The sequence below is a fragment of the Asparagus officinalis genome, chromosome 7 (assembly GCF_001876935.1).
Source record: "Asparagus officinalis chromosome 7, Aspof.V1, whole genome shotgun sequence".
NCBI lineage: Eukaryota > Viridiplantae > Streptophyta > Magnoliopsida > Asparagales > Asparagaceae > Asparagus > Asparagus officinalis.
The window spans coordinates 56025298-56035062 of record NC_033800.1 but is presented as its reverse complement, the minus strand read 5'-3'; the positions used below and the strand labels follow the sequence as shown (position 1 = coordinate 56035062).

At 39.1% G+C, this 9765-nt stretch overlaps 2 protein-coding genes across 2 annotated transcripts; one reads left to right on the top strand and one right to left on the bottom strand.

The window, feature by feature from the left end:
• On the top strand, positions 323 to 4427 carry LOC109847173. Its single transcript, XM_020416416.1, has 4 exons — positions 323 to 694; positions 1378 to 1461; positions 3925 to 4112; positions 4160 to 4427. Exons 1-4 carry the CDS (start codon positions 323 to 325, stop codon positions 4425 to 4427), a joined length of 912 nt encoding a protein of 303 aa, XP_020272005.1.
• On the bottom strand, positions 5774 to 9307 carry LOC109850273 (trihelix transcription factor ASIL1). Its single transcript, XM_020420249.1, has 2 exons — positions 7646 to 9307; positions 5774 to 6321 (listed from the first exon to the last, which is right to left on the bottom strand). Exons 1-2 carry the CDS (start codon positions 8102 to 8104, stop codon positions 5953 to 5955), a joined length of 828 nt encoding a protein of 275 aa, XP_020275838.1. The 5' UTR covers positions 8105 to 9307; the 3' UTR covers positions 5774 to 5952.

Sequence of the window (9765 nt, the reverse complement as noted above, 5' to 3'; positions counted from 1 at the left end):
TGTTTGCTATATCCACTTCCAAACAGTAACTTTGAGAGTTAGATTGCCGAAAATACCCTTTTGAACTTGCCTGGTTTGGTTTTGGAGAAGGGCAATTTAGTCCTCACACCCCCAAGTTACTGTTTGGGAGTGTGAATAGTTGGAACGGGGGGTTTTGGGGTAGGAAATTTTCGGGGTGTCAGCGCTTCAGAAAGGAGGAAAGTTTGGGGTATTTAAAGCGCTTTAGAAGTTGGAAAGGGTCGGCGTTAACTATCCATCTCGCCGACATCTTTGAACCATGAAGAACGAGGCGACTGGTGAGGCGTCACAAAATCACATTCCGATGGACATCGCGAGGGAGATACTCGACCGCCTCCCCCTCAAATCCCTAGCCAGATTCAAGTGCGTGTCCAAGCTCTGGTCCTCCTCGATCAGTCTCGTCATCTCCCAGCGCTTGCGCGAGGAATGGCATCGGAAGCTGAGCAGATTCAGGGAGATCCGACGAAGCCTCCCGTTCAACGAGTTGAAGCAGCTTCGCCTGGAGGCCAAGCTTGACGAGATGGTGAGCGTCCTGCGTTTCGACGACGACGACGTCAGCCGGTGCATAAATTGCTCGCCTGGGCTTCGCGATTCTGTAACCGGGCTGCGCGATGAGTTGGCTGGTTGCAATGATAAGTTGTTGACTGATATCGATGCTCTGATTGAGGATTGGGATGTTTGAGTAAGTGAAGCCTCCTTCCTTCTTTTTCGTTATTTCTTGAAAGTCGTTTAGTGGGTGATTTTATTAGCGACCGCTATCTGTTTGTTGATATGTCTCTGTGAGTGTAAAGGGTATTGATCACTAAATTTGCGTTATGTAGTCATTTTCCCCTGACGGAGCATTGCGATGGCTCAACTAACGTTTGTCACAATTCTAGGTTCGTAAATAAAGACGAACTTGAACCCTTGAAGTTTCAAGCTCTGTGTGTCTAATTGAGTTCATAAGTATATACTTTGTAATTTCTTCCGGTTAAATTGACGTGGCACAATCAGGGTTGGGATTCTCTCCATTCTTGATTGTAAAGAACACCTACAATTAGTTAAGTGAATCAATATAACATTGCTTTATTCAGTGAGTCCTACTATTAAGAGATTTTTCATATAAATTTTATAAAGATTATCATTCATAGAAAAAATATTTTATCGGTCCCTGTTTCAACTATACTAAGGCTAGTTTGATATTGCTGGAGCTTATAATAAGTTGCTTATAAAAGCAACATATAGAAATAGCTTATACTCCCTCCAATCCAAAATGAATGTCTTTTTAGCCTTTTTATCAAAATCCATTTTAGTTGGTCGCTTTACAATATCCAAGGCTTAATTTGCTACTTATTCCATTTCTATCCCTCTGTTGCATAGAACTCAGAAAAGCAATTTATTACTGTAGCTTCTTCCCAAGCGTCACTTCTCCTGGATGTTTCAATATATGGCATGGATAATGTGGTGTGCTCCATTTATTTAGTTTTTTGGCTCCAAATAAAAAATTTGAATTTTCAGAATTGCTTAAATTTGGTTTGATTTTAGGCTCCAAATTTTCAGAATTGCTTAAATTTGGTTTGATTTAAAAAATTTAAAAAATTCAAATTCTGAAACGTGAGGAAGCTGAAAGGCTCCAAATAAATTTTAGGCTCCAAATTTATTTAGATTTTAGGCTCCAAATTTATAACTCATGAGTATTGATGTAGTACTCTAGCGTGATGAAGCTTAAAAGCTGATGGAGGAACATTAAATTTCGTTTGTTTGTACGAGGAGCTTTAGACTAGGATGAGGGTATATGGGTAATCTTTCTCCTTTTCTTAATTTGTGTGTTTTAACTAAAAAGACATTCATTTTGGATTGGAGGGAGTATAAGCTATTGAAAATAGCTGTTTAGTAATCAAATATAAAAAACTGTTTAAAAAACATTTAAAGTGTTTGGTAGAACTGTGTTTACTAATCATTATTAAAAGGCAAAAGGTATATTTGGTATATAAACTAAAAAAAAGCAGACGGACAGCGTAACAAGATTTCTTGAATTTTGACCAATCACTATGAGATGCCTGGATAATATCAGGGTAATTAGGCTGATGGGGAATATGTCCCCTTAGTATCGCCCAATTGCGATTAAACTCCAAGAAGTTCTATTCGTGTCAATACACCCCAAGGTGATTTTTTTTAGGCAAAAGTTATCGAAAAGCTCCTTTTGTGTGGAATCCCAGTACATGAAGGTATTAGGGCTTTAGAGGGTGTCAGAAGTTGGAAAAGGTTTTAGGGCTTGGTGTTAATTTTGAATCATGGAGGAGGAGACTGAAGTACAGAAGAAGAAGCAAAAGGAGGCACAGGAGGAGACCCACATCCCAATCGTGATTTTGAAGGAGATTCTTGACCGGCTCCCACTAAAATACCTAGTCAGATTCAAGTGCGCATCCAAGCTCTCGTCGTCATTAATCAACGTCTCTATTGGGAACTAGATCGGAAATTGATTAAATATGAGGAGATGCAACAAAGTCTCGATTCTGTGCTCGACGAATCCAAGCAGTGGTTCACTGTCGATGACCTGCGCTTGCATCGTGTTCGATTGAAGGCCAATGCTGATCATGGCCAATGCTGATCATCCTCAATCTCGACGATGACATCGTTTGGTACATAAATCGCTTTCCCAAGGTTTGCCATCTTGTAAGCAAGTTGTGTAACGAGTTGGCTTCTTACAACGATGTTTTACTGCTGTTGTACTTTGGAAATAACTAACTTCCCTGGGGAAACTAACACGTGTCCCATACAACGCCTGATCAGACTTATGTACAACTCGGACGACTTGAGCGGCCCATGCGGCCAACACTATTGGCTAACAACCTGCATAGCCGAGTAAAAATGTGGTACTTGTCGTCCAACCCAACCAAACGCCTCTGCGAATAACCCACATTCGACCTGTTATATCAACCAACAACTTGCGTAACTAAAAAGGCAGTGTTTATCGGCCATCAGTCAGACGACTGAAGAGATGGTAGTTTTCTCGAACCCCGCGCCAACAACCATCTGCCCTTGCATTAACTGCTCTGACAAAGTCATCATTGCTCTAGTCCCCAAAGTCTTTATGACTTATTAGGTTTCGCCAGCACCAAGCAGCTGCTGTCGCTCGGCACTAAACACCTAGATGGCTCATCTTCACTAGCGGCCGACACCTGTAAGCTATCTATCGAGTCAGCTGCCGGTCTAGACTCGGCTCAAGTTACCTATCTGCCCTTCTGATCCTCTATAAAAAGAAGTCATGCAGCTTAAGATAACCCTCTATAAAAAGAAGTCATTAAGGTAATAAAATGATATACTCAGAAAGAAGGTATTGACTTTAATGAAATATGTTCTCCTGTAGTTCGATTTACAATATAAGCGTTATATTTGACTTACATCTAGAGCAGCTAGATGTAAAAACAACATTTCTTCATAGAGATCTTGAAGAAAAAAATTTTATGCTCCAACCAGAAGGTTTCGAAGAAAAAGAAAAAAGAGAACTTGGTTTGCAGATTGAACAAATCTCTGTATGGTCTAAAGCAGGTACCGAGGTGTTGGTATAAGAGATTTGATTTATTCATCATGAGTCTTAGATACAACAGACTTAATTCAGACCCTTGTACATATTTTAAGATATTTGGTGAAAATAACTTGGTTATTTTATTTTTGTATGTTGACGACATGTTGGTTACAGGCCCCAACAAAGATCGTACCAAAGAATTAAAAGCACAATTGGCTAGGAAATTTAAAATAAAGAACTTAGGATCTGCAAACAAAATTCTAGGGATGCAAATTTACCGAGACAAAATTAATAGAAATATTTGGCTTTCTCAGAAGAATTATTTGAAGAAAATCTTGCGACACTTTAACATGCAAAATTGTAAGTCAATTTTTACCTAATTTCCTGTCAATTTTAAGTTATCCTCCACTATGAGTCCTAGCAGTGAAGAAGAGAGGATGGAGATGTCTCGAGTACCGTATGCATCAGCAGTGAGAAGTTTAATGTTTGCTATGATTTGTACAAGACCATATATTGCACAAGCAGTGAGAGTGGTTAGTCGATACATGGCGAATCCTGGTAAAGAGCATTGGAATGCTGTAAAAGGGTTCTAAGAAACATTAATGGAACCTCAAATGTTGCATTATGTTATAGGAGATCAGATTTTATTATCAATGAATATGTTGATTCTGATTATACAGGTGATCCTGATAATAGCAAATCCATCATAGCCTATGTGTTTGCACTTGCTGGAGGAGCTGTAAGTTGGATTTTAAAACTGCAGTCAGTTGTGACTACTTCAACAACAAAAACAGAATATGTAGCAGCTACACAAGCTAGTAAAGAAGCAATATGGTTGAACATGATGTTGAAGGAACTCGGGCATGAACAAAATAAGATTTCTCTATTCTGTGATAGTTAGAGTGCTTTGCATTTAGCAAGAAATCCAGCTTTTCATTCAAAGACAAAACACATTCGAGTTCAGCACCACTTCATTCGTGAGAAAGTGGAAGAAGGAACAGTGAATATGCAGAAAATTCACACCAAAGATAACCTAGCAGATTTTTTGATAAAAGCAGTCAATACTGATAAATTTAGTTGGTGTCGATCCTCTTGTGGTCTGTCGAAGACGTGAGCAACATGAAGATGATAAGATAGAAAGAATGATGTAAATATATGATTGATACTCAATCAAATTTTTAAGTGGGAGATTGTCAGCCGTAATTACTGACAGCAGCAACTGTGGACAAACAAAATGGTGGTGGGCCCCACAAAAATAAATGCACCGAAAGTGAAAAACGGGCACCGAAAAGTTAGCACAGTAAAAGAAAAAATATTATAAAATTAGGAATAGTATTTTTCCAGCAGCTATAAATAGGCCCAAAACTCTTCAGGAAAAATCCATCCCAGAAACAACTCCACATAAAGAAAAATAAGAGAGAGAAATAGAGAGAGATTCTCCTTGTAAAAAGAGATTGTAACTCCAAAGTTTTTCTTTATAATGGATTATTCTATCATTACCCCGGGTTTTTACCACAAATTCATTTAGGGGATTTTTCATGTAAATCTGTGTGTTCTTTTTATTACTTCTACTCTACTATTCGCTGAGACTTTGCTCTATTGGGCACCGGGTTTGTCCCAACAATTTGCCTGGAAATAAAATTGATTAGACGAACTTCTTAGTTGACGGATCTAGCAAAAAAATTCAAATTTGAGCCTCTTACTTGAGACTTATTGAAGAGGTTCAGTGACTGCCGTCCTTACTATTTCTAAATTGGCATAGTTATATTTAGGTCCGTGGAAAGGGGTCATAGTTAATTGGTTTGATTTAGATTGGTATTATCCCGTGCCAAAAATATTGGTTGGATAATCAACTACAACGATATCGAGTAATGTGTTGCTCGTCTCTCTTTACCGTTTTGTTTTTGTCTTTGCAAAATTTGTCAATTAGTTATGTCCTGGTTGTATTAAGGACTAAGTAGAAGATTGAGACATGATCATTATTTCATTTTTGACTTCTTCAAATTCCACACAGATAAAATTTGACTTATTTGCAGATATTCCTTGTGCTATGAGGGTGTGACCATCAATATCTCCAAATTATTTTGTTTAGCACTAGCAGCTCCTGAGTTTCAGACGACATTATGTTATGTTAAATCACATGACAGTAGATTACCTCTGTTTGCCCTCATTTAAATTTAAAAGGGACTAAACTCACCTCCAAATCAAGGGGAAAAGGTTATTTATCGTCATGTGATTCTCACATGCAATATCAAAGTACTAAGAAATAACATCGTCTGAAATCCAGGAGACACAAGTGTTAATATAATAGAAAGCATAATTAGTTACGCTCATATAGTACACTAGAGAGTATGTCTGCAGTTACCCCTTATAAAACTGCAGTATCATCAAGAAGTTAAGAAAAGCAATCATCAATCTGTTCTCTTCTAGGCTAAAAAATTAGCTTTGTCACCATTGCTCTTCTTAGCAAAGAGTTTGGCAATCTGAAGCTGGGTGTTGGCAAGAATTTCAGTTCTTTTGAGTTCCATCTCTGCCTTCTTTGCTTCCGTCTCTGCTCTTATTTTCTCCATGTCTCTCATGGATTCCATTCTCATCTGCTCCACTCTCAGGATTGCATCAGTGAGCCATCGGATGCTCTCTGCAACTTCACACCCTTCTTCCTTTGTTCTTTTCCTCTTTTCCCTCTTTCTTTGTATATGTTGGGTCTCTTTCGAAGAATTGCATGATTGTACTTTTTGATCTGGCTCTTTGTTCATTTCTGGAGGCTGCTCTTTGTCTCCTTCAGTATATTCCTCCTAAGATTTGATATGAGAAATAAGTCAGAAGGTTATGCACATTCAGTATATTTCCATCATGTTTTTGTGGAGTACGATTGCGCAAATTTTAGTTGTTAGAAGGGACTTTTTATCTGCTCTAAGTTGAAGTCTATGCCTACGCAGGGATAAATGTATATCAAGTTCTTAGTTTCGGATTTTCTTTTGAAATATTAATCATGAAAGATGAATTTTTTTTTTGGAGAGTAGGTTGCACAAATTTTAACTGTGTGAGTGGACCTCTAGTATGTGGTAAGTGAAACTCTGCTTCTACAGGAAAAAATGGTGCAAGTTTACCTCTTGAAATACTGCTATGCTAACTGCGGGTATAAGTATTTCTTCGCGATAACAATAACTAAATAAAGTTCTACTTATGTAGCACTAAGTTGGGATTCAGATTTTCAATAAATTTATTTTATTTTATCTCAAATGGACAAATGGATTTTTAAAAAATTAGAACATTCAAATGGTTTCCAAATGAATTGCTCATGTTATCGTTTTCTGTTTGTGATATGTTAATACCTATATCAGATTCTCATAATTAGCTGAACTTTGGGTATTTCACAACTCAATATATATTTACATGCGTATCTTGTAAAGATCTTTGGAAATATATATTTACATCACCATTTTTTTTTTCCTTACAAGTTTTAATTTCCTCACATATCTTGTTATTTATAATTTCCTCGCACTAATCTTAGAGCATGTATGGCAAGTGATAAGCCACTTTGACATGTTTGACAAATAGATTATTTTGGGTTATAAATCATGAAATAGTAAACTAGAGTATCCTAGCTTATTTTTTAATGGCTTATAGGCTACAAGGTTTGACCAAGTAAAAGAGTAATATACCCTTTACCATGTCTCAAAATTCCAAGCCCTATTTATCTCTCTTCAACCTCATTGAAATTGAATGTTTATTGATCATTTGACCAACAACGATGGCTTTTAAGCCATTCATTTGCCGAACACCCTACTATTAGAAATGGATTATAATCCACTACATTTGTCAAACACTTCGAATATAATCCACAAATGGATAATGAGTCAAGCAGATTAATTATAATCCAAATTTGCCATACATGCTCTTAGTATAAACCTTCAGTTGAAGCCATCACATTGTTTAATATCTTAGGGAAAACATCCTGTGGAGAGAATCAGATTCAATAGCTAGCCCATATTTCACATCCTTTTTTGAAATTAACGATCACACATATTCACTATTCGTTAGTTAATATGCAATGATTTTTGTCTACATGAACATCAACATTAAAGAGTTGAATTCAAGCTACAATTATGAACTCGCCTGAACAGCTGTGGCTGCTTCTTCTTCTTCAGCCCCCTGATCACAAGAAGCAATCTTGTCATCAGCAACCACCAACGCTCTTGAGCCCGACTGGCACCTCACGAGCCCATCAAGCTTCGAAAACAGCGGCCACCTGGACCCGCTCCCTCTCCCCGCAGCGGCGACCTCATTCCTGTACCTCTTCTTCATCGACTCCACCTTGTTCTTGCACTGCGTGGCCGTCTTGGTCGACCTGCTGGATCCAGACTCCGCTCTCGCTGACACTTGTCTAGCCACGTCCTCCCAGTCCTGGCCCTTGAGCTTGGCTCGATTGCGGAGGACCCATTTGGCCTCGTAGGCTTCGAGTAGGCAAGTGACTGCTCCTTCGCTCCACTCGTCTCTTTTTGGGTTGAGCCTTGGCGGCAGCGGCGCTGCTGAGGCTGTTTCTTCTAGCTGCTGCTCTTTGGGTTGGCCTTCCATCTCTTCGTATCCATGGACTGGAGGAGGTCTCGGCTTTCTAGCCCTTGGAACCCAGAGCCCGTTTGCTTCCCCACAAAAGCAAGGTCACGGTTGTAATTATATGCTGTGGGAATATTTTTGAGCTGCCTATAAGGCTGGAAAAATTCCTAGGCGCTCGTGGAGTACTAAGGTGGCAGAAGGGTTAACTAACTATGACTAATAAGTATAAGTATTAATTGTGGATATTTGCGCTATTGTTAAGTCGAACTTACCGTCCCTAGCTATGATTCTGTTGTTGCGGATAGGCTCCCTGAGTGAAATTTTCTGACTGTTTTCGCGGGATCTAGTTGCGACAGCAGGTTTTTAACTCAGGGGTTCTATTTGCGATCATATAACTCTGTCAGGGGGTCTATCTACAACAATAGAACTACGTGGGTAGTAAGTTCGTTTTTTTGGCGATAGCACATGGGGTCCATCTACAATTAGCTCTAAACATAGAGGTAAGCGTGAGATGTTGCGTCTCCACAATGTTGTCCAGCGTGGTGGTCCAGGTGTGTCTCACGTCAGCGGCACACCGGGCAATGACGTTAAATTAAAAGGACATGTGTCAAGCCTTGTCTACTTAGGTACAATTCGAATTGTAGTTATTGACCCTGAATTACACATAACTATACGTTGCATCGACCCAAAGAGCCTTTATGTAGTGGGGAAGTGGGAGGAGGGGAGATATTGTCAAATCGGATGATGATGATGGCATTTTGGCTTTTGGGATTTGTTTATAGTGTTACTGGGTTTGAGTGAATGTGTGCGGTTTAGGCTTTGTGTTGGTGGGGGTGGATGCCTTTTGGCTGTTAGCGTAGGAATGAGGCGAGAGGGAATAGAAACTCCACCACCACCACTTACTGCTGGCACCACCAGCGGTCGTTGGAATCGTGCTGTCCAGCACTTGCGGGGGATAGTGCTGCCAAAAGGCCGCTTGGAGCACTACGAGACGCTCTATTTCGACCATGAACTCTTACAACGGGTGGCCCGGATCTCGTCAAAACGTGTGCGGGTCATTTTGAGTCCTCGAGACGTCGAGCAGGAGGTAGTTTGGATGTTTTCATGCCTCTGGGTCGGTCAGTAATACCCATCCGCTGCTGGGTTTTGACGGGGACTGTGTGATAGGGTCTCAATTTTCATCAGAACATGTAACACTTGAACAGAATGTTTTGGACTAGCAGGAATAATTTAGACATTTCAAATGTTATTGGTTATGGCTTAGAATATCCTGGTCACATGCAATATGTTCTGATAAGGTTCGTATTATGTGTGTTCGAGTAAGATTATAACTATCAATCCGCACAATAAATTCAGAGGTTTGGTGTAGTGGAAGAGACCTTTAAAATGGTATCACGGCAATCTAGGTTCATATCCCATCATCTATGAATTTAAAGCAGAATTTTGAAAAAAAATGATATTGCTTCGTGAGTCTTGGTTTTGGCCTATAAAAAGAATTATCAACTTGTGGATGCATGTTCGAGTATAAAATTATAACCTTCAATCCTTAGTGTAACCTAAAATTTTTGGTGCGGTGGAAAAGAAAATTGACATTGATAATCGACATGTCTTTTATTTCAGTCTTGTATGTTAGAATTTTTAACATATTGTTAAAATTATTAGAGTAATAATTATACACATTA